We start from the raw sequence: 24,355 nt of genomic DNA on the forward strand, positions 1-24,355 counted from the left end.
TTATCATCTTCTTGTACAGGGTGAACTATTATTTTACAAGTAAATGTAAAAACGTTCTCTGAAAAAAAAAGATTAAAAAACATAAGCTTTCGGCTATCAGTCTATAGCCTTTAACGAATGAAAAAGTTAGCGCGCGAACGGAAATATATACGAAAAAGGGTGCGAATTTTATGTATATAAATGGAAAAAACAAAAAGAAGTGTAAAAGAAAAGCCTAAGAGATAAAAAAAAGGAAATGAGGTCTAATTACAGTAAAATAGACTATTGCCTAGGCAACGGTTTTGAATCTTGGCACACAGCTAAAACCGTCGACGCACTAAATCAAAACCGTTGCCTAGGCAATACTCTACTTTATTGTAATTAGACCTAATTTCCTTTTTTTATCTCTTAGGCTTTTCTTTTACACTTCTCGCCCAGGCGAGACAACTCGCTTCCCCGAGTTGTCACGCCCTCCCGAGTTATCTGGCCCACCTGATGCAAACGGTTGATAGAATTTTGTGAACAAATGAGTGGAAAAATATCTCGCCCAGGGTAACTTGGGGGGAGGGTTGTCTCCGTTACCCCGAGACCATATAAACAGGGCCTTTGGCTTGTTCTTTGAATGTGGCGGCATTAGTATTTAGCTAGTATTTGTCATGCAATATAGCACCCCAATTCTCGGAATCAATGGCACGCATTGCGCATGACATTAAAATTTCCCAGAAAGACACCGCGGGTGAAACCTGAAGTAGACTGAAGTGTGAATATTGCGATTTTCTCCGCAAACCAAACGACAGAGGAAGCAGAAGCCTGTGTGATCTTAGTTCCATACCTGTGCTTTGTAAATGAGGTAACTATATGGCATTCTCTGCTATCATGTGACTCGAAGTAGATCTTAAATCTGTTAAAGAATACAAGTGCAATGCCAAGCTCGGACTTAATTCCAGTTGGCTTAACATTGAATAAAATAAAATAAATCACCTTTACGAAATTCCCTAGTTAAGGAAGTCCATTCAGTGAAGATTTTCTCCACCATAATGTGATACATTTAAAAGGGGGAGAATAACTTTTATAGAAAAAGTGGATCCAAGGGACAAATATTAAGGTCCGACAAAATATTTCTGGGTCAGTGTTGACCGACAGTGTTAGCAATAGTGCTTTTTTCTGCCGTCAAATCCAAGTGATTTGAAGGAATAATCGTTCTACGCACTGTACATAAAAGGTTAAAATACTTGTTCGATGTCAAATCGGCTAACAATTGATTTTAATTATCAAGAGTATTGTTTCACAGGTTCAGGATACTGTATTCCATATCATTTTGTGGAATGTACGATAGCATAACATCTACGACAAAGGCATTCCCAACGCCACAAAACAATGATATTATTGGTTAATTGAAGAAGAATAACCGTGCTGCACATGGGCACGCATTTTAGTATGATATTTCTTTGCCTCACTCTTCAAAACAACAAACGATCAAGTGATCGGTGAAAGTTAGGTTTTGACGACAGCGTGCATATAAAACACGACAGGAATTATTCACTCCATATCTTTATTTCAAACCCGTCTGTACCACTACAGTTGTAGGATACTTAGCTCATGCTATCAACGTTAATTACATAGAAGAATCACTGACTAATATGATAAATATTGAAGGAAAACTGTTGGAGCGATCCGTGCCTATGATTAAAATTATGCTTACAAGGGGGTTTAAAACAGATCTAAGAAACGTCCTTGGTTTTCACGCCTGTTTCCAAAATGCTCGCATAATTTGGGTGTATGTCTTGGCCAGTGGTGGAGCGAGGTTGGTTCCCTAATGTTAATTCAATTTTCATATCCAAAGCACAGAGAGATTAACAAAGGAAGACAATGTTATCTTAAATCTCTTGCTGCCTGCCTATCCGGATTAAAAGAAAAACAAACAATACAAATTTACATACCCATCTAGCAAAGTCCGGTGTGAAACAAGCGTGAAAACCAAGGACAAAAGGCTTTTTCTAGAGTCGTTACATTCATTCCCGAACAAGAACTTTGTTAATGAGAGAGCACCCATCCCAAGGGTTGCGCATCACTGGTTTCCTCCCTAAGGAGTAAGGAACAATGACGTCTCTTGCTATATATTTGCATTCAGTGACTTGCAGAGTACATTCCTCTGAAGAAGTCGGGAGAATTCGGTGGAAAATTTAGTTTTAACGTTTCTTAGATCTGTTTTAAACCCCCTTGTTAGTTAGAACTTTAATAAATTTTTAAGTGACGATTTCCTTGTCCTAGCTCTAGTTGTTGGGAGCTCTTCAATGTTTGAAGGGTGTGTGCCACTTTCTGAAGTTTGCAAAGATGGAGACAAAGTACAGGAAGATATTAAACGTGAGGGATTAAAGTAGCCGAAACCCAATGTAAGCAAAAATGGCACCGATCACTTATGTGAGGTCACCGAAGACGGGACCTGTTGCAGCTCGTTCACTTTCAATCCATGCGGAAGTTAAGTATCCGGTTTACTGTATGAAGAGGAATCATTGCATAAAACGTTTGCCTCGTGCAAAATGGTGAACGTTTCCCTTCTTTCCTCGTGTATTATTTAATTCATTACAATTAGCTTAAACAATAAGGTACATCTTTGGATAACAGTTCCGTTTTTGTAGACATTACATATTGTCCGTCCTGCAGAGCGCAAACATTACGGTATCGTTTGACGATTTTTTCAGGTGATGTCGTACAAGTAAAATACAAGGCAGTTCACACCGGACTTTGCTAGATGGGTATGTATATTCGTATGGTTTGTTTGTCTTTTAATCAGGATAGGCAGCCAGCAAGAGATAATATTGTCTTCCTTTATTGATCTCTGCTGTTCCGAACAATTTCTTAGCACTCTTCAATGTAATCAAGAAATGCACGAACAAATTTGACTTCCTTGTTAATGAAATGCTGTGTATTCAATATCTTAAACCAGCATTGAATGTACAGTCGGATTCTTTTCGTGCTAAAGTATTCATGTAATTAGCTTGGCACTCTTTTATGCAAATTCGTTTCAACTTAGCCTTTTCAAAAACCGTATTTTATCTTTATGTAAACTTGATAATGCAGTAACATTAGGGAATCATACACTCGACAACCAACTTCGCTGCACCAAAAAAAATTATAATAATAATAAAAATATGGGGCCAGTACCTCTTTGAATATCAATGGGTTTGGACTTTTTATCTCCCTGGGTTATACATTTTATTTACGTTCCAAAATGTTCCACAGAAACTTAGTAGAATTTACTAACAATCTTCATGACTATACCTTGAATGTTCTCGGTTTCCACAGCGAGTAACGATGATGAAGAATTTGATTTGATTCAGCCATCGCTCATCCAACAGCTGAGGAAGATCCTAGATGAGTACCCGGATGATGGACAGATACTCAAGGTAGACCAGCTTTCATTGTAACTATTTAGTGGTATCATTTCGATTGTCACTAACTTGATTTAAAAAAGATCAACGGGAGCTTAAAAGGAGTAGGGTATCAGATGCAGTGTTTTTGGACCGTGTCAATGATCACAGGGTTCCCCCAAATGCTTATACTTTCAAGTCTTCTCGGATAAGGAATTTAAATTGTAGGCCCCGTCACACCACCCTTGCTTGCTCATAAACCTGCGGGAGGTACAAGATCCTACACACTGCTCGAAAAGAGCAGGGCACGGAGGTCTGGTCTGTTGTTCTATATGGGGGCACGTTTCACTTCCCTCAGGGATTGTAAACTGCCTTAGTACTGGGGAATGGTGATTAATCCATATACTTCACTTCACTTCACTTCGTATGTCCCTAGTTTGTGCTGACCATATCATAGGTGTCGTTGGTGATATAATGTCATTGACCATGTGTACTTCTCCTACCAGGAACTCATTCAAAATGCAGAAGATGCAGGTGCCACGCATGTCAAATTTTTGCATGACAAAAACAGCTACGGAACAGCGAAGCTATTTGACGACTGTGAGGAGCTTGCAGAAAACCAGGTACGAAAATAAATGCAAAATATTGAATTTCCAATCATTTAATGTACGAGACGATAAGTACTTTCAGCGCAAAGCATAGTCTCAATAAAAAATATATGGAGATATTTAAAATTATGTATTGACCTCCATCAGTCTAAGACCAGAATAAGGATGTTAATGTGACGATAGCCAAGGGGATTCCCTTGAGGAACGCCACAGAAAAAAGCAGAAACAGGAGTGATAGAAAACACCAACGCCTTACCTCGATCTCGCGTCCCACAACCACGTACTAAAATATTTAATAACGTATGCAATAAAAGAAAGTACCTAAGAAGGTGATCCTAAAATAAATCCAGTTCTTAAAATTGAAACCAATTCTCAAATAATCTGTAAATAAATGAAATTCCTTAATCCGAACGGTTTAGTGCAATGCTTTCATTTTCGCGGTGCATAGTAATTGTGCATCAATTTTATTCGCCTTTGAAGCGAGGCGGAACGGTATTAGGACAACAAAAAGACAAGGAAACTATATCAAAATAATGCTTCGTAAAGTATCTTGAAGAGGAAGCACCATGAATAAGGCTGTTGTAGTGGAGGACCTTGAAAGTTTAATCAAGAGGGGTAGGTTTGCAGTGATTTCCCAGACATGTTTGTTTAGCCGAAAAAAATAGCGGCGGAACACCATAATCGGGATACTGGACGCCTGCGAGAATAGCGTTGCTGCGAGCGACGTGGTCAGATTTTGGGAGTTATACGACTAGTAGTAGCTATCGCTAAGTGCCAACGAAATAGTCAATAAAATATATAGTTTACGGATTTGTATCAGGGTTCCAAAACATCCAACAGTAGTTGTAATTTTTTAATTCTAGTTTAACAATAATACAATAATAGAAATTGCACACTTTGTATCTCCAACAACAATATATATGTCATGGTGTTTTGCAATAACATGGAAAGTACTGCTGTAATTTTTGAACGGCCGTAATTTTAACAGGAATATGTAATAATTAAGCTGAATAAAATCAGTGCCATGTAAAAAATCGCCAAAGCGTTTTCAGACTTTTCAGCGTGGAGCATGAAACGGGCCAGGTACACTCTCTCGCACATGAAAGTCGTTTCACTTGTAGAATTTTTTTTTGCAAGATGCAGCCATGAATTACCAGTCAAATTGATCGTTTAATTTTGTACTTTGCAGACAACATATTCTTTGATAATGAAATTAAATTGTTCACGACTCAATGGTTACAAAACGAAAAACAAAGTGCTCTACTCGCAGGCCGAAACAGCGGCCGATAAGAACACGTACGCCGGTTTAGTTTTGAGATCGTTCACTCAATGTAGAACACAAAGGTATATATTAAAGAAATATTAAAGAACACTCAAAGCTAGCGTACACAACACAATGGTCAGGGAAATGCGAAAAATGTGTTTTCACTCACCTCCGAGCACAAGATCATCAATAGTCGGTCGCGTCATGCAGGTTTGTTTAATGACATCACACATCAAAACACGCGCTTTCATTGGTCTCTACTAAAATCTCCAGGGAATCTTACATTACACTACGTAGCCTTACATTACACTTTTCATACAACGATCGAGAATTTTTCTGCCTGCTTCAATATTTCACGCGGCATTAAGCTGGCAGCCTCGCAAGCCTCGCGTCTTCGCTCGGCTTGCTCGTTGGCAATTAGCGCTAACCGTATGACCCCTAAAATATAACAATACGCAATAACATATGAATTTAGGCATTTCTTGTGACGCCCCGTAGTCAGCGTATCTCAACACATTTTAGTTATTATTCATGGCATGATGCAGACTAAACTTAGCACACCTGTATACTATATATGCTACCCTATGCTAGTTGTATTCATTCCCTGAAGAAGTCTCAGTTTCAGACGAAACGCATTGGAAATAAACGATAAGTATACAACTACAAGCAGTCTTCCTTTGTGCCTTTCACTAGCCCTTGTTAAAAAAAATAATACAAGAAAACGCACGTAACAGATTTCTCTCAAAGTTATGGAGGAGCTAACTAGGAAACCAATTAGGTTAACTTAGCTCCCCAGCTCGAACTTTCTTTTACCCCTACTTTAGTGTTCCATTTTTTTTTTCTTCCTACTGTTGTAATATCTGTCATTGTATTATTCTTCTTGAGCTAATAAAAGATTATTATTATTATGGTGTTGATTACAATGGCGAGACTGTGAGAAACTTAGCAGTACGAATTGCGGAACATTCAAATCCTGCTTACACCTCTGAACCTGCAAGACACCTGCGTGAAAACCCATCACATTTTTTCACTTGGCGCGTTCTCTCTTCAGCACAAACATTCCATAAACGTAGGATCGTCGAGGGGCTAGTGATCCAACAATTCCGCCCCAGTCTGAACAAACAAGTTATTTCTTATGTTTCCAAACTTTTCCCAACGGGAATTACATAAGATATATATGCATGGATGCGTGCGGACGGTCATTTTTTAACCCTGATGATAGCAAACAGCCGAAAACGTTTGGTTTCAACATTTTAATTTTACAAAAATTACCTTGTAAATAGCATATTATTATTATTATTAACTTATTATTAACTTAGCTCCCCAGCTCGAACTTTCTTTTACCCCTACTTTAGTGTTCCATTTTTTTTTTCTTCCTACTGTTGTAATATTTGTGATTGTTTTATATACTTATAGATATATTTTTAAACAGTTTTATTCGAATTTTATTATTATTATTATTATTATTATTATTATTATTATTATTATGATGATGATGATGTAACAATTGCCACGAGTGCTTCGTACGCGCGCAAATCACTAACGTCTTTTTCCACACTACATATTGATACCTTGAAGCTCGTACAACTCAAATCCCTTAATCTTAACAGGGCCCAGCACTATATGCCCACAACAATGCACTTTTCATCACAGAAGATTGGAAAGGAATACGTCTGGTCAGCGACAGCATTAAAGTGGAAGACCCCATGAAAGTCGGTCGGTTTGGTCTGGGATTTAAGTCTGTGTTTCATATGACAGGTTAGAAGAGTTAACTGTTCATCAATTTTGCCTTCGCCAGTATTAATTAATGAATATGAGATAAGATGACATTATGTAAGGAAGTGATGACTCTGAAACTGTTGACTATTAAATGATAGGCAACACACTACCTTGAGTTTTAAGATGGAATTGTGATTGCAGAGTGGACAACACAAAATCAGAATGAAATTTGAAATAGCTTGTAGCTGTAGAAATGGGAAAATTTGACAGTTATATAGTGAAGCCGTATGACAGCAATGGAAATTTGAAAAGAAAATGGGTTATTTGACAAGGAACAGGAAAAAAACAGCAAAGAGTCTTCCAGAGATGATCTTTCTGCATTTCGTTGACGTCTTCTAAGATCTAGTATTGGACGAACAGTGAATGGTGATGTGACTATCCCCAATGAAAGCGTGCGTAAAATTCAACACGTTTTACAATGAGGTGTATGATCAAATCGGCATTGAACGACTCTGTAGTTCTATTTTCATCCATTTTCACTCTTCCACTATACTAAGAGAATATAGGATCTTCGGAATGTTCAATGATTCGAGAGTCTTACCATCCCTAAGCAAATCCTCACGATATTCATAATTTTTTTTAAATTTTCTTTTAATCTTTAGAGCATTGTTATTTCAGATTTACCAAGTTTGCTCAGTGAGTATCAGATTGGCTTCATTGATCCTCATGGCGTTTGCTTTTCCGATAAGCGCCACAGACGCACTGGGAAACGCTGGCGACTTCGAGAAGACCGCGATGACATTAAAAGCATGCCGGATCAGTTTACTCCTTTTATAGGAATCTTTGACTGCACAGAGGACGTTTTCTCCAAGGGATTTTACAACGGAACCCTGTTTCGTTTTCCACTTAGGAGTACGCCTTCGGCCTTGTCTGAAACGCTTTACTCAGCCGAAAAGGTGGACTTGTTGTTTGAAAGTTTCATGGCCGATGCTCATTTAATGATCCTGTTTCTGCAACACTTAGAATGTATTGAGTTGCATGTTAGAGAACAGAAACAATCCAAATCCAAGACGATTTTTCAAGTGAAGATTGCTGAAGAATGCCTGCAAATGGTTCGAGCCACGAGAAAAGAATTTCTTGCAAAGATCAAGCCCGGTGATGTTATGCCTTCATCTGCCTCAGTAACCTACGCAATCACAATTGAGACAGTTAACTTTGATTTACCACCTTTCCCCAATACAAAGCAATATTCATTTCTTGTTACGAACTATTTCTGCGGGGGGAAGGTATCGGCAACATTTAAAAAGCTGATGACAGATAAGGCCTTAAGCTACCTTCCTATGGTTGGCGTTGCAATGGCCTTGCCGACGGCCCCATTAGTGCAGGCACCCACAATCAAAGGCCACGTCTTTTGCTTCCTCCCATTACCTGTTCAAAAGACCAGTTTAACGGGTTTACCGGTGCACGTCAATGGTTTCTTTGCTTTGAGTCAGAATAGGCGTCATATCAAGTCCCCAAATGCAGAGCAAGAGGACAGCGAGAAAGCAGGTCGGCACCTGACTGACAGGTCTCTTTTATGGAATAAGTGTTTGCTGGAAGAAGCCATTCCCAGAGCTTACGTAAAGATGATACTGGAAGCCATCAAAGGGAAAGCTGCCATCGTACCAGAGACTGCCATATACAAGTGAGTTCTTGTGTTAATTTATGCTCTCAGCATACCGTGACATTAACGTGATCATTGTAACTTGGGTCATCTTGTGCTAGCCTCACTGTAATTTTCAGTTTAGCAAATTGCTGAAACTACTTCATTTGAAAGAAAAGGGCTTATGTTGATTTCCTGTTTATTTCGCGAGGTAATGAGACACGATTGATGCAATATGCCGTTAGAAGAATCGCGACACAATAATATGATAGCGATTAGCACGGCCTGCGTAGCAGGCGGTTTGGTAAAATTTAAAAGCTTCTTTTCACCGGGGTTGACTTTCAAGGGATCGATTGAATGTAAATATCCACGCGAAAAGAAAGCGATGGGGAAGGGGGCGAGGAGAACGAGCGAGGAACCACCTGCAATTATGTGCAATCAACCACTAACATTTTCGAAACCTTCCCATTTCCAATCATGTTTCAGGAGCACGGGTTTGATGTCAACTCCCGACCAATCATAGCACGACTTGTGTAAACATTGGCCGTAATACAATTAATTCGCTTGGGAAAAAAAATTACAAGATCGAACTAACATTTCATCATTTCAACTTGCCTTTAACGTTTCCCTGTCCATGTTTCTGCTGTATGCGATTCGATATAGTCAACAACGTTTTGTGGAAGTTATCAGAATGTCATTTCAGCACGTTGAGAAATGCCTTGTCCATGCAGCCCATCTTTTGCCGATGCGAAAACAGGCTGGATATTCCCAGTGGATACATCTGGCAGCCGCCAACGAGAGGTTGCCATGACCCTTATCGTTCAGCTTCTTTAAGGGCCCACTGACGTATTTTTTGGGGTGCGTTGCTAAGGAGGTAATAGGTAACTAATTTGAGAGAATTTGGCATAATTTTGGTCAGTTTCTAACTTTTGTAAACCAATGACCCTAAATATGACGTCATCAAGCCACGCCCATGGTCACGTGACCAATAAAAGAAAACTCTAAATTTGTCTACGTGCTACACAATTTGGGTATTTTATCAGTTGTTTCATAATTTGTATTCGTTTTTGCATGCAGCCAAGCATGGTTTTCTTTTTATTTTGAAAAATCTTCATTTTACAGAGATGAACGATCCTGAAATATCCATAAAATTTTCAAAAAAGATGATTTGAAAAAATCAATGCTTACATATATTCTGTATTTGGAGGTGAAACGTGCCATATGAAAAAAAATAATTCAATTTAAAGACCGACGGAAAATTAGGTTTTTTCTCAAACCGGAAGTCAGTTCGTTTACGCATGCGCAGTTGATCTGAGAACTAGCGCGAGAAAGGGCGAGGACAAATCTTGGATGGAAACAACATTTCGTGCGGTGATTTTTGCTTGTGGGTGGGTTTTCTGGTCAGCTCACTATATGATGACGTTAGTCACCGGAAGTAACATTTCACTTCCCTAGCAACGCTCGCAAAATCCGTCCGTGGGCCCTTAATTCCGGTGATACTTTTCAAAGGTGTAATTACTAATGCAGAACACATTTCGCCGGTTAGAAATATGAAGCTTTTGCCAAATCCTTTGAGAAGGACCGCCAAAATACCACCTTCATTCATTGGTTTTACGTCTTTCTGCTCTTATTTAAGAACACCACAGAATCTAAGCTACCTCAAGGAAGTTTCCAATGTTTTGAAACCATATTGTCGGCTCTCTCCGCTATGTTTGTCTTTACACTTTTATGAAAAGGAGCAACAAATTCTACTGACAGGCGGAATTTTCTGACATTTTATCAGCCAATTAGGAACGATAATTTCTCCGTCCTTGGGCGAACGGAGGTTTCGAAAATGTTGAGGAGTTGATTGCAGACGGTTTCTTACTCCTTCCCCTCGGCCCCTCCGCCCTTGCGTTCTCGTTTGACTTCGGCCAAAGTTTTCGCGCCGCCATATTCAAAACGATCACTCGAAAGTTAACCCCGGTGGAAAGAAGCGTCTTAAATTGGCCAAACCGCCTGCTAGGCAGGCTACGATTAAAAAAAATACGATCCTCGCACTCTATTCCCGTGAACAATAATAAAAAGCTAAAAACTTACTTAAACTGTAAATGTTTTTTTGACATTCATGCGGTCCCTTGGGGCATTAATTGGTGGCAGTATTTTGCAGCAGACAGTAGACTGAATATCCATAAATTTATCAAGAAGCTCATTTCAACAAGTTTTAGGTGACATAGCAAGGAGGGGGGAAGAAAACTCACTGCAAGCGAATTTACAAGACTAAACTAAACGTGTTTTATATACATTTTCGTTCAGATGGTGAACTCAGGTACTTTTCAGTCTACTTCTGTTCTGGAAAACAGACATAAGAAATCTCAGAACCAAAATAATCCCCACTCTTTCTGTGCAGGTAGCATGCCAACGAAAAGACCCTTTTTTAATTTGTTTTTAGGGCGTGGCCAGATGTCAACTGCATAAACCAAAAATGGAAGGGAGTCGAGAAATCTCTCTTTCAAAGTCTTCTTCAAGAGAATGTTGTGTACACAGAAGCAAATCGCGGAAGTTGGGTCAAGGTCGAAGAGGCGATTTTTCAACGACACACAGAATACTACCAAAGCGATTTGCTCATGAAAGTTCTTCTTTCAAATGGTGTTTCTGCTGTCGTCATCCCGGATCATGTCAACAGTGCTCTAGAAAAGTATGCCCCATTCAAAGAAGAAATAGAACCTCGCCTGATCCGACAGGTGTTGCGAAACGATTCCTCATCGTACTTGAATCTCAAAAGAAAGGAGAAGCTGGTACTTCTTAAATTTTCCCTGAGTGATGGTGACTTTTCAGACCTTGAAGGCTTACAGCTTCTTCCACTTTCCAATGGAGAGTTTGTCAAATTTGAAACACGAGCGAAAACGGTCTTCATTGCCTCTAACGAACATCCCCAAAAACTTTTTCCTGGCCTTGATGAACGGTTTCTGGATAGAAATGTCCATGAAGACATTCTCCATGACCTCTGCGATGCAATTGATCAAGGTGATTTTCATATGTACATGTTTATTGACCTCATTTGAAAAGGATGATTGCCTTATAATGGGCCTAGATGAGGACCTTGTTTTGTCAGGACCCTTAGTATGAGAGATAAAAGAATGTAAATATAGCAAATGCCTGCTTAGACGGTTAACTCTATTTTCGCTTGCAAACTCGTTACTCTATACTTCTGGTTATTCAATGTTTTAAAATTTTATTTCAACCTTAAATTAAACAGTTTTTTTTCCTTTTATTTATTATCACAGGGTATACGCAACTGGAACATCTTACCAAAAGACACGTACCAGGCCTTGTTTGGGATTGTCTTCCTAAGGATTGGAAAATGTATCCCTCAGCATCGGTGTCAGTATCCTGGTTTCCAGATGAAGAGAACTGTGATCATCCTCCAAAAGTCTGGCTCCAGCTGGTTTGGCGATATCTAGCTAAACATTTTACCTCAACAAAGGATATTCAGTGCCTTACAGGACTACCCTTGATTCCACTCAACATGCCTCAGACACCTGCTTTCTTGACAAAACTTTGTCACCCATCTAGAGTAGTTGTCAAATGCGTTCAGTGGGATTGTCTCGATGACATTTTAGAAGATGTGTTAAAGAAGATTGGCATTATTGTCATACACGATTGTCCGGATTACATAACCCAACATCCCCTAGTCTTGGGTACTTTTGTTAATTTTCCATCCATTCCAGGAGTCTTGACAGCAATGGTAGTTTGTTCAGCCTGTAGTGGAACACTCCTAACAAACGTTTGCCAACTGTCCACCCCAGAGAAACAGGTTTTGAGATCTTTCCTGGCTAACACACCAGCGAAGTACTTAGGAAGCGCCGAACGCGAGCTTTTGTGCTCTCTTCCGCTCTTTGAGACTCACGCCAAGCGGTTTGTGTCAAGGAAAGACGGAATGATGGCAGTGCCTTCTGGTTCCATCCCCATTCAACCATTGAGAGACCTTATCGACGTTTCTCAAGAGGATTCCGCAAATTTGGCACGCCTCTTGCGAGTCCGCATTCTTAATCCAACTGAGCTACTGTGTGAGATTGTCTTTCCCGAAATCAAACAAGGTCAATACACTGAAGACCGAATTGATGAGCTAATGCCTTACGTACTGAGAAATTTCGCCCCCGTTATTTACACGAACGCTGAATTCAAGAGGAAGATTCAGGAGCTCTCGTTTGTACCAAAACGAGGGAAACGAGTCAAGCCATCGCATTTGTTTGATCCTAGGAACGAAAACCTGCAGGAATTGTTTGCCTATGAAGATGTTTTTCCGGTTGGCGAAGAGTACAACGACCCATCTATTCTCGTTATTTTGGAACAACTTGGCATGAGAAAAGAGGACAAAATAACTGCCACAAACATTTATGAAAGTGCAAGGCTAGTAAGTGCGCTTCCTCTTGATCAATCCGTCAAGAAGAAGTCAAAGGCGGTTTTGCAATTTCTAAGTGCCCATCCGCAAAAGCTTCAGGATCCAGTAGATGGATACGTGCTTGGATCATTGCTTAAGGACACTTCCTGGGTGTCACCATTGCGAAAGAAAACTTTAAACTTTCCCCCCTCGCTGCCTTGGTGGGAAGAGGATGAAGAAGAGACGAGGCACTTTTTGAAGCCAATTGAGCTAAAGAGCCGCCAGTTTGCAAACCTCATCGGAACGGTAAAACCCATCGTTGACATTGAGAAATCGAATTATATTTGCAAATATTTTGGCTGGGGAAACAAACCGGAAGTCTTCGACGTCTTACGAAATTTGGAAAATGTGGTCACATTTTATGTGCAAGAGGAGAAACCTTATTACATGGCGATGATGAGCGAAATCTACTCATTTCTGAATAGCACTGATTACGAGGCTTTAAAGGCTGTGTTCGACGTGTTAGGAGTTTCTAAATGGGTGTGGAATGGCCATGGCTTCTCTTCTCCCTGCAAAATACTGTCAGATGAAACCACAATGGACCTTACACCATTCATAGTTCCCCTTCCCTCCGATATGGTGAACTTCCGGCGCTTGTTTTGCTATTTTGGCATGAAGACTGAATGCAGCCCATCTCTTCTTCTACAAGTTCTGAGCATGATTAAATACAAGTACGAGCACCAATACTCCGAATTCAAACTTTCGGAAGTAAAACGTGATCTCAAGTTATGTGTGGAGATCTTGAATGACGTGGCAAATGAAGAGTTATCTCCAGAGGTTCAAGAGATGGTTCTCTTTCCTGTAGAAAACCATGACAATAATCACCTTCGCCTTGAACCAGTCCAAAACTGCATGTACTGTGAAAGCGATGATTGGTTGACAATAGAGTCGAATGATGAGGACATGGACTATTTTTATGTGCATCCTATAGTTCCTAATCGTACTGCTGAGCTTCTTGGTGTCCCATCCGTAACCAATCGAATGCTGGGTGCGGATGAATTGTTTATTGGAGAGGAGTTTGGACAAGAGGAGAAACTTACCACTCGACTTAATCGCCTTCTTGATGACTACACAGATGGCTTTGCTGTTCCAAAGGAGCTTATTCAAAACGCAGACGACGCTGGTGCGACGGAAGTCAAATTCTTATATGATGAACGAGACAACGAGGATGCCTTGACCTGCCTGATTGACCATGGTATGCGAGGGTGTCAAGGACCTGCCTTGTGGGTCTACAATGATGCAGTTTTTAAAGAGGAAGACTTTGTCAACATAACAAAGCTGAATGAAGCAACGAAAGCACATGAAACTCAAAAGATTGGAAGGTTTGGACTTGGCTTTAATGCAGTCTACAATCTAACTGATGTGCCTATGTTTGTAAGCAAGAACTATTTTGCCATATTCGATCCTCACACTTCATTTCTCGGAAAAGCTATCAAGAACGCGAGAAGGCCAGGAATGAAAATAAATCTCAACAAGGACGTCAAAAAACTTCGTCACTTTAAAAATCAATTTAAACCCTTCAATGGAGTCTTTGGTTGCAATTTGCGCCTCGAACATGAAGAGACCTCATTCGATGGTACGCTTTTTAGATTTCCACTAAGGACAAGGGAACAAGCCTCGAAAAGTGAGATAAAGAACCTGTGTTATGACGATCACCAAATGCGTGAGCTTCTGCAAATGTTTATTCAAGGGGCCAAGCATTTGGTCCTTTTTACTCAGAATGTTCTTCGCGTAGGCATCTATCACTTGCCTAAGATGGGGGGCCAAGATCTGAACCCGTCCCTGTTGTTTGAGGTCACCAAGTCAAAATCCGTAGCAGGCGGCATTATCAGGGAGTTGCAGTTTTCAAATTTTACAGTTCCGCAAACTGCATTGAAGCTAAGTCCAGATCAGCTAAGCCTACTTAAACAATGCAACGTTCTTCAGGCATCCTCAAGGGTGAAGGTATTGGCACAGAGAGGCCAAGTTGATCCAATGAAGTTTCCAAAGTCGTCTCTGGTTCTGGAAATTACTTGCAGCCTCACGAAATGCGGACAGAGCTTCTTCAAAGGCGGAATTAATCGTGACAAGACAACCTGGCTCGTTGTATCATCCATGGGATCTGGAGAAGCAATGAAGGTTGCAAAGAATAACCATTCTCTGCTTCCGTCAGCTGGAGTAGCCGCTCTTTTACAACCGAAAGAATCAAGTACGTTTATTCCCTTGCCAATTTTAAAGAAGGTGGATGGATTAAGTCTCAATGCTACCATATTCTGTTATTTGCCTCTTCCAATTCATAGTGGTCTTTTTTTTCATGTCAACGGAGCATTTGCAGTAACTTCCAACAGACGCAGTCTACAGGAAAAGGTAGAAGATGACAAGACTTGTTTTGGTGTAAAATGGAATAACGTGCTTATGCAAGATTCTGTGGTTTCAGCTTTCCTTGACCTTTTGGCAGATTTGAAAGCGATTGCACCAAGAGATGGCTCATATGCATTCCATTCGTTGTGGCCAAGATCTTCTCAAGTACAGCGAAACTGCCGGTCGTTTTTGAAATCTTTCTACAGCAAACTCGCTGGTGGTGGCTACTCGCTTTTTTCTGATGGAAAGAAATGGGTTGATATTAATCATACAGTTTTTCTTCATCCCGAGTTTCGGGAAGAGTCTAAAATTGGAGAAGCCGCAAATAAAGTTCTTCAAGTACATTTCAAAGGGCACTGGGCTGTCATTGATATGCCAGGTGACATCTTGCATTCATTCCAAGCTTGTGATCTGATGAAAGACATCAACACAAAGAGCTTTAGCAAGTTTCGATTTTATAGTGAGGTTTTCTTTCCAAATATCGCGACCATTTCAGCGAATTTAAGGGATTTGCTGATATTGCATGCATTGGATTGTAACAGGAGAGACTTTAATCAGATGGTTATGGAACACGCTTGCATCCCAGTGTCACCAAATGGCCACTATCTCAAACGACCGAGTGATCTCGTGCACCCAGATGGTGAAGCAGCTTCACTTTTTCTTCCTGAGGATGGCAGGTTTCCTTACGGTAGTCAAGAATCTTATCTTCATCCTCGAAGATTGCTTGTGCTGGAAAATTTGAAGATGGCTTCAAATGATCTGTGCTGGAACGAGATAGCAGAAAGAGCCGAGAGTATACACGTTTTGAATGCCGTTAATAGTGATGCGGCGGGTAAACGTTTGAAAGCGTTGATCAGCTTTATGGAGAGGAAGATAGCCATCCATTCGTCACCTGGAAGTGACATTTGTTTACGCTTCGCAAGAGCCAGATTTCTTCCAGTTCTCAAGAAGCCAGTTAATTTTCCACTGCACTGGAAAGGAGATGAATTCGAAGAAAACTCCTTACTTTCTCCAAGCGACATGTGTACGGAAGAGAAAAAGTACCTTGTTTGTTGCACTGAGCCGTTGATTGGGAATATTTTTCCCAATAACGTGCAGGAACTGTTCAAACCTTACTCAAGAACTCTCACAGTGGAGCATGTCATGAAACAACTTGAACATGCAATGTCTGCAAGACCCGAATCCCTCAGTTTAGCAAAATACGAAGAGTTAGATCAAGTTTGCCGGAAAGCGTACCAGACATTACAGCAATGTCTCTCTGCCTATGGTGCTGGCGTAATAGAACCTCTACAGGAAAAGTGTTTCATACTTGCGGAAAGGAGCTTTCTTTCTGCAAAACAAATATCGTTTACTCTTACCACTGATTGTTCGCCGTATCTCTTTAAGCTTCCGAATCACCTCGCCGAGGCTTTTGCTCCGTTGATGAAGGCAGCTGGTGTGAGGGAGAAATTTGATGTGGAAGATTTTATTTCAGCGTTACGCGAAGTGCAAAAAGCGTTTCAAGAAAATGTGTTAAACGAGGAAACTCTTCAAGTAGCAATACATCTGGCAAACCAGTTGGGTGAGGCCGTGCAATCGTCCCGCTTTGATCTCCAAGGGAAGCGTGGAAGTTGGGAAACTGTTCCTCTTCCAGACTCTAAAGGAGTCATGAAGGCATTACGCGACCTTTGCGTTCGAGATTGTCCCTGGATACCTGATGAAGAAGGCGTGCACTTTGTCCATGACGGAATTCCGTGGTCCACGTGCGCAAAGCTGGAAGTAAAAACAAGAAGACGCGAAGCCTTGAGACGTCACAGAATTGGAATTCCATTCGGACAAAAGGAGAAGCTCACCAATCGTTTGAAACGCATTCTGTCGGGCTACCCATGCGAAAAAGACATTTTGAAAGAGTTGCTTCAAAACGCAGACGATGCCCAAGCAACAGAGATTTGCTTCATCAAAGATCCACGACACCATTCTGACAAAAAAGTGTTTGAAGATTCATGGAAACCATTGCAGGGTCCTGCGCTATGTGTCTACAATAACAGGCCATTCACTGATGCGGATATTCAGGGGATAGGTAACCTTGGAGAGGGCAGCAAGGGAGACGATCCAAACAAAACAGGACAGTATGGTGTCGGCTTCAACGCTGTTTACCATTTAACCGACGTGCCTTCCTTTATGACACGTGGAAAAGAAATAGGCGATGTTTTGTGTGCATTTGATCCTCACTGTATATATGTTCCTGATGCCACACCTGAAGAACCCGGAGTGAAGATTGAGGACATATCGAGACTGAAAATTCTGTTTCCGGATGTTTTCTCCTGTTACTTAGAAGATCATTTCCCGCTAAATGATAGCACTATGTTTAGATTTCCTTTAAGAACACGAGAAATGTCAAAGGTTTCCCATTTATCGCGCAGTCCTGTAACCCTGACGATGTTGGACGCAATGATGAAAGACCTGAAGAACGAGCTCTTTGAGATCCTGCTTTTCGTGAACAATGTAAAGAAAATCACAATGTGTGAAGTTAATGAACAGAGTGGAAAACTAGCCAATGTGTATTCAGTCGAAGTAACAATGTCCGAAGAAGATGAAGCTAAGAGAAAAGCCTTTGCCAATTACATCAAACAGATTGGAGAGTTGATAAAGAGAAGGAAAGATCTCATCCTAAAGGAAATACCAGTGGGCACGGTCTCATATGTTTTGAACATCGCTGACAACACAGGTAACAGAGAGAAGTGGCTAATAGTTCAGCAAATTGGTTTTGAGAAGGAAGTACCTGAACACGTCAATAGTGCCTTTAAGAGGCGTGATCTGGGAATGCTACCTATTGGTGGAGTTTCTTGTCTTTTGGAGAAAAACTCTTTTGATCAAAAAGGAAGATGCAACAAGGCTTACTGCTTCCTCCCACTCCCAATCGAAACTGATCTTCCCGTGCACATCAATGGCCACTTTGCGTTAGACCATGAGGCAAGGCGAAATTTGTGGCGAAACGAAACTAGTGATTACCGCAGTGACTGGAACAAAGCCTTATTGGCAGATGTGGTGGCATCATGTTACCTCATGCTCTTAGTTGAGGTACGAGCATCTTTTCAGTTGCCAGCGGTTACAGAAACCGCCCGTTTCGTTGAAGAATGCTCAGAAACTGAGATGTTGACTAGAATTCGTGCCTACGAAAGAATGTTCCCACTTACCGAACTCAAAGATCCCTATTGGAAGACGTTAGTGGATTCGCTGTTTCAGAAAGTAAATACGGAAGGGTTGAGAGTCCTGCCCGTCGTGAGAAAAAAGCCAGCGGATGCAACGTCTTCCATTTTACAGAAAAAGACACCTTTGGTGGAGGTAACCTGGCTTCCTTGCACTGGGATGGGAAATAACCAAGCATTTTTTAACAACCTTATGGAAGCAGGACCATTTGCCACCTTGCCGGAAAGACTGAGAGATGAAAATCAAACCAAATTGCGAAATTTGTTTGAGGAGATCTTATTGGAAAGTGGCTTCAATTTGGTGGCCTCGTCCATGTCACTGTATCAGTCTTTGCGGAGGTCAGAAATCTCCCCTTGCACAATTTCTCCCTTTTCTGTAATTGATTTCTACAAATCCATCAATTCCCCGTCGCCATTGTGTAAAATTGGAAAGATTCCTTGCCCCGTGAATGAGACTCCGTTCAGAAATCCCCTTGGGATAATTCTTGTGCTATTGTACTGCAAACAAAGTAATGAATTAGTTAATCAGCTGTCAGGTCTCCCGCTTCTTTTGACACAAGACAACCACCTTCAGTTGTTCTCAAGCACGCAGCCTAAATTTCTCTCTCGATTTCAAGACATTCTACCCGGCTCGCCCCAATTGTTTATACACAACCAAGTATATAAGCATATTTTTCAAGATCCGTCAGCGATGAAGTCATCCGTCCTAAAGCCCCTGGATGTTGAGGGCTTCGTCGCCAATCTACCGCAGACCTTACCTCTGAAGAGCTACGGGAAAGCTACTTGTGCAGAGTGGTCTCCAAACCAGAACGCAATCCCCAACAAAGAATGGCTATCTAGAGTGTGGGTATTTCTCGGTGAACAAACGAAACACATTCTTGATGATACCAAAATTAATGAAGAGTTGAAGAATCTGAAAGTTAAGAGGTCCCTTGAATCTCTAGACAACTGGAGTTTTATCCCGGCCTTTGAGTCACGAATTGCACAAAAACGTAGTGTTTTTTCATTCCTTGCGCCGCGACCTGTTGTTCAGTTTCTAGTTCCTTTGTGCCGAGCATTGTCTATTCTTGATTGTGGCAGTCCAGATTCCTCAAATTTGAAGCTTGTTGAAGTTTTACGCAAACTTGGCGTCCCTGAACTCAATGATATCTCACTTACAAGGTCTAGTTCAGGAATTTCTTTGTCTTCATCGTCTTTGCCAGTTTCTCTGGTTCGTTTGATGGTTTCATCCTTTAAAGATCCGACCTCTCTACTCACTTGTCTTGACATGAAGATCGCGGGAGACCCTCGATCACCAGAAAGACTAGAGCCTGCAGACTGTGCAGTAATACTGGAGTACTTCAGTACAAGTGTGAGATGCCTTAAAGACACCGATCGAAGTAAACTAAAGAAACTTCCATTTTACCTAGCCACCCACGGAGCCTATATAAGCCTCGAACAACATCATGATGTTAAAGTCTTGCCAACTGGTATACCAAAGCAAGAACTTGAAGTTCTGGAAAGAGAAGTGGGTGTAGTATTTCTGGAATCAATTTCCAGCCTATCCAAACTTTTCGAGTTCTTAAGTGTCGGTAGCCTATCTGTTGTTGACGTGTATTGTACCTTTATTTTACCCAATTTAAACCTCTTTAGCCTCGAGGCAAGACAGTTACATCTGGAGTACGTCCGGCAGGGCATTTTGTCACCTGGCTCGTTGTCTGATGATGACGAGACAAGGCTGCTAAGCTCCATGCGAACGACTTCTTTCATTCCCTGTAAGGATGGCTCCCTTAGAAAGGCAAGTTTCTTTTATGACCCACATGAGGATGTTTTTCGCAGCATGCTGCTACCAAGCGACTTCCCACCTGAACCATTTCAATCGCAGGAATGGTTAGCAGTTTTGAGAAAAATTGGTCTGGTTCATACGGTTTCCCAAGATCGCTTCACGAGATTCGCTACAGACGTTGCGCAAGAAGCAAAAAAAGAGCGAACAGAGAAAACGGACGAGAAATCGAGAGTTCTCGTGAAACACCTAATGAGAAGAACGAATGTGGTCAAAGAAGGCCTTCTACCAGCCATCCGGGATATCCCGTTCGTAGTCTGCGAACCTGTCCGAAAAGGGCTTCGAGATCTTTGTCCACCATTTACAGCACTGAAAACTGGTCAGAATTCATTCTGCACCTTTAAAGGAGCGGTTCCCTCCGACTATGCAGAAATCGTGTGGACAAGAGCGTATTTGCTTCCAGTCTGGGCAATTCCTAAACAGCATACACGTTTCCTTGGGTGTCCAGAAGGTACCAGAAGGGACCACTACTGTGATCAATTCATCATGCAACTACAGATTATGAAGAATCCAACCACACAGCTAGTGGTCAGCCACTGCCAAACTATCTGTAGCCACCTTGAAAGACAGAGCGAGAGGAGAAAATGTTCTTATGAGGAGAGCGCTACGAGAAGAGCTGTCATGATACGCATTTATGAATTTTTGCAAGCACAAGCAAACCCAATCCCAGACAATGTAAAGACTCAACTTTCGTCCACACCATTTATTATAGTAGAAGAAGGAGGGAAATTTGTTCTGCCAAGCCAGGTTGTGCTCGAATTGTATGAGCACCTTCAGATTAAACCTTACCTGTACAGCGTGCCTCGAGAATTGGGGAAGTATCATCCTTTGTTCCAGGCTCTCGGCTGCCTTAAGCATGTTAGTGTCAGCCACTACGCCATGGTACTGGAAATGCTGCACAAGAGTAGCATGAGTGCCAAACTCCATCCAAATGAAGTAAAAATGTGCGTAAAAGCGTCGAGAGGCCTCTTTGAAGAGCTCGACAAAAGAGAACAAGAAGTGAAAGACCTTTCAAAATTACACCTTCCAGCAGTTATCCCGAGAGATTTTAAAGATACCCAACTGGATACATTACCTCTGACCCTGCAAGAATCTCCAACATTGATCTTTAATGACATCTCCCCGTCCTTTGTTGGCCGCCTTGAGAAGTTAAACCGATATTTTCTTCTTGACCTTGACTTCATGAAGGTGAACTGCAGTTCTCCCATGACAATTTACAAAGACCTAATAATGAAGCTACCGCCGGAAATACGGCCCGAAATGCTATCTTGTGTAATCCATGAAAAGCTGACTGACTCCCAAAGTAAGGCAGCTACATCCCTTGAAGCTGTGAAGGCAATCAAGCGAAAGCTGTCTTCCCCAGAGTTCTGTTCTGGAGTTATCAGACTTATACGTGATGTGAATTGCCAAAATCAGGATTTTGACGAGAGGGTGATTGGAGAAGTTGAACGTGGACTGCCCAGTATTGACATATATGTTACAAGTAACCTCAGAACCACCCTTTTTTACGAAGACGCTCCCATTCCATTTAGCGACGCAAACGTCAGTTACTTCTTGCAAAAGACACCGACACCCGGTGGCGAAACGAGGACGGTTTATGTAGATGTCATGAATCAGAACACCTTGGTGCCATTAGTGTCACACGTGATTGGAGAACTCTTCGGTGAATATCTCGGAAAGAGATCAGCGTTGATTTCTCAAATGCTTTCATGTGAACCGAGTGAAATATGTCTATTATTAGATACTTTACAAGTTCGTTCAGATAACTCCTACCGTGCTCGCAAAGTGAAAATCTTTCCCAGGCTTGGCACCTTTATTCCACTTGAAGATCATCATCTTTTGAATGAAGATTTTGAAGATTTTGAAACTGAAGAATATATAGGATATGAGCTGGAAGATCCGACATTACACCAAGAATCCGGAGTTGCCACCTACATTTATGCCAGGATTGTCGAAGAGGTGACTGATCGAAACTGTTCTCACTTGGCAAAGAAGTATAGAATAGACATCGGCGATAACCAAGAAATAGATGTTGATGCCACTGACTTGTACAAATTTCACCGTTCAGAGGAAGATTTAGAATGTAAAGCAATTGTTGTTGCTGACGGTCAAAGTAGGAACGCTTCAAGACACGGAGTCTATCGCCCCAAGAACAAAGACAAACAAGAGGTGTTCAGTGAGATCTCGAGATTACTAGAAGAGGCTTGGAATATGCCGGAGGAGAAACGTCGAAAAGTCATCAAGCGGCTATATTTGAGGTGGCACCCGGATAAAAATGTTGGCGGTGAAGAATTTTGTAGTGAGGCCTTTAAACATCTAACGAATGAAATCTCGCGATTGGAAAGTGGCGAGCAGGAGAAGAGCCAGGAAAATTCCTTTGGGGATACCAGAAGGACTCAACAAACATCCTACGAAAATTTTTTCAACTCATGGGGAGACCGTGCACGGCAGCATCACGCGCAGCGTGAAGGATACAGAACGAGACCGCCGTCCTATGGGAGCTCTCATAGCAGGCCAAATCCACAACCAGGAGAAGCCAAACGTTGGTTTAGGCAAGCACAAGCGGATCTCGCTGCAGTTTCAAACGACGTCGTTTGCTACAAGCCTTTTTACGAATGGGCGTGTTTCAAATGTCACCAGGTATGACAGTTGCCTTTTCCACTTCATTAAAGGAGGAAGTACATTAAGATGATAAATGCAAAATGACCAATGAGCTGTTGTTAGATTTAAAAATGCAGCGGTTGCTTTTAAGATGACTACCATCGTTTTTAATTAATTTAATTGAATTTACTATTTTCCTGCATGTACATAAATGGAACTACGCACGCATAGACAAAGCTCTTAATACCCCTGCTAATGCTTTAAAATACAAAGGGGCATGATGATGTATTTTATTTACTGCACAAATACGAGAAGAAAGTACAAATATTAAGCGAGCTGATGAAGGCGGCAAGCACACGCACGGTTATTGTTAGGAACGGGTAGGATGCATATCTTACTAGAAGAAACGTACTTACGACATGAATGATTGCTATTACATATTTAGTGGAAATCAGTCGAAATGGATCACACAGTGTGAAGAACAGCAATGAATTGACTGGAGTATATTAACGCAGCACCTCCATATCTCAAGACAAGTGTTTAAACAGCACGTTATCTCTTTTGTTAGTCGCGAAAGATCAAGAGCCAAATGCTTGAAAAAACATATATTTATACAGTGCTATCACGTTCAAGGAAGCACAAAAATTTCGCGTCTGTTATGTTTATAAGATCAATTGTGCACCATAAAGAGCTCAAACGTCAGAAACAGCAGGTTTGAAATATCTTGAATCCATTTTATTTTATTGTCAATGAGTTCAAGTCCAAGTTCGAGTTCAAAAATTCCTTTATTCTGTACAGCAAATTAATTAAATGTCTGTTTTAACCATGCAGCAAAGAAAAACTATTTTGCGAAAAAAGGAAGCAAGGAGTGACATCAATAGATTATCAAGCGAGCTATGATGCTCGCAGTTATAAACACAATTTTAGCAAATTGCGTATAGAAGGCTGAAAATTTCAGGACTTCAACGGGTTTTGAACGCGTGACCTCGGGATGCCGGTGCGACGCTCTAACCAACTGGGCTATGATGCTACTAGTGTTGTGAGCTTGTGTTTAGTGGGTTCAACAAAACATATGAACACAAATGACCAGCTTTCAACATCAGTGGCTTTATAGCTCAGTTGGTTAGAGTGTCGCATCGACTTCGCGAGGTCACAGGCTCAAACCCCATTGAAGTCCTGAATTTTTCTGCTTTTATGCAATTTGCTAAAATTGCGTTCATAACTGCGAGGATCATAGCTCAGTTGATTTCATATCTGCAGTTCAATATATGATTCATTTTATATATATCATTTCGTTCATAAACAAATTAGTTATTAAGGACGGTGCCTACTGTTGTTATTGCGCGTACGTTCTGCGCATCTCCAGATACTCGGATTTCCTATCAGTAGTGCTTACTA

The 24,355-nt window shown here is 41.1% G+C and overlaps 1 protein-coding gene across 2 annotated transcripts in view; it reads left to right on the top strand.

Annotated features, from left to right (window-relative positions):
* Positions 1–715: 715 nt before the first annotated feature.
* LOC138012761 (sacsin-like) overlaps positions 716–24,355 on the top strand; it is a 26,435-nt gene continuing 2,795 nt past the window's right edge. The window contains exons 1-8 of one of the 2 annotated variants that reach the window (XM_068859650.1): positions 716–829; positions 2,682–2,735; positions 3,286–3,386; positions 3,857–3,973; positions 6,833–6,980; positions 7,620–8,625; positions 11,015–11,589; positions 11,850–22,996. In XM_068859650.1, the coding sequence (XP_068715751.1) occupies positions 2,732–2,735; positions 3,286–3,386; positions 3,857–3,973; positions 6,833–6,980; positions 7,620–8,625; positions 11,015–11,589; positions 11,850–22,996 (13,098 nt within the window). In that variant the 5' untranslated portion in view covers positions 716–829; positions 2,682–2,731. Of the gene's footprint in view, positions 830–2,498; positions 2,586–2,681; positions 2,736–3,285; positions 3,387–3,856; positions 3,974–6,832; positions 6,981–7,619; positions 8,626–11,014; positions 11,590–11,849; positions 22,997–24,355 lie in introns of those variants that run through there. The other variant, XM_068859651.1, reaches the window with a different exon arrangement.

This window comes from Montipora foliosa, chromosome 8 (assembly GCF_036669935.1).
Source record: "Montipora foliosa isolate CH-2021 chromosome 8, ASM3666993v2, whole genome shotgun sequence".
NCBI classification, from domain to species: Eukaryota; Metazoa; Cnidaria; class Anthozoa; order Scleractinia; family Acroporidae; genus Montipora; species Montipora foliosa.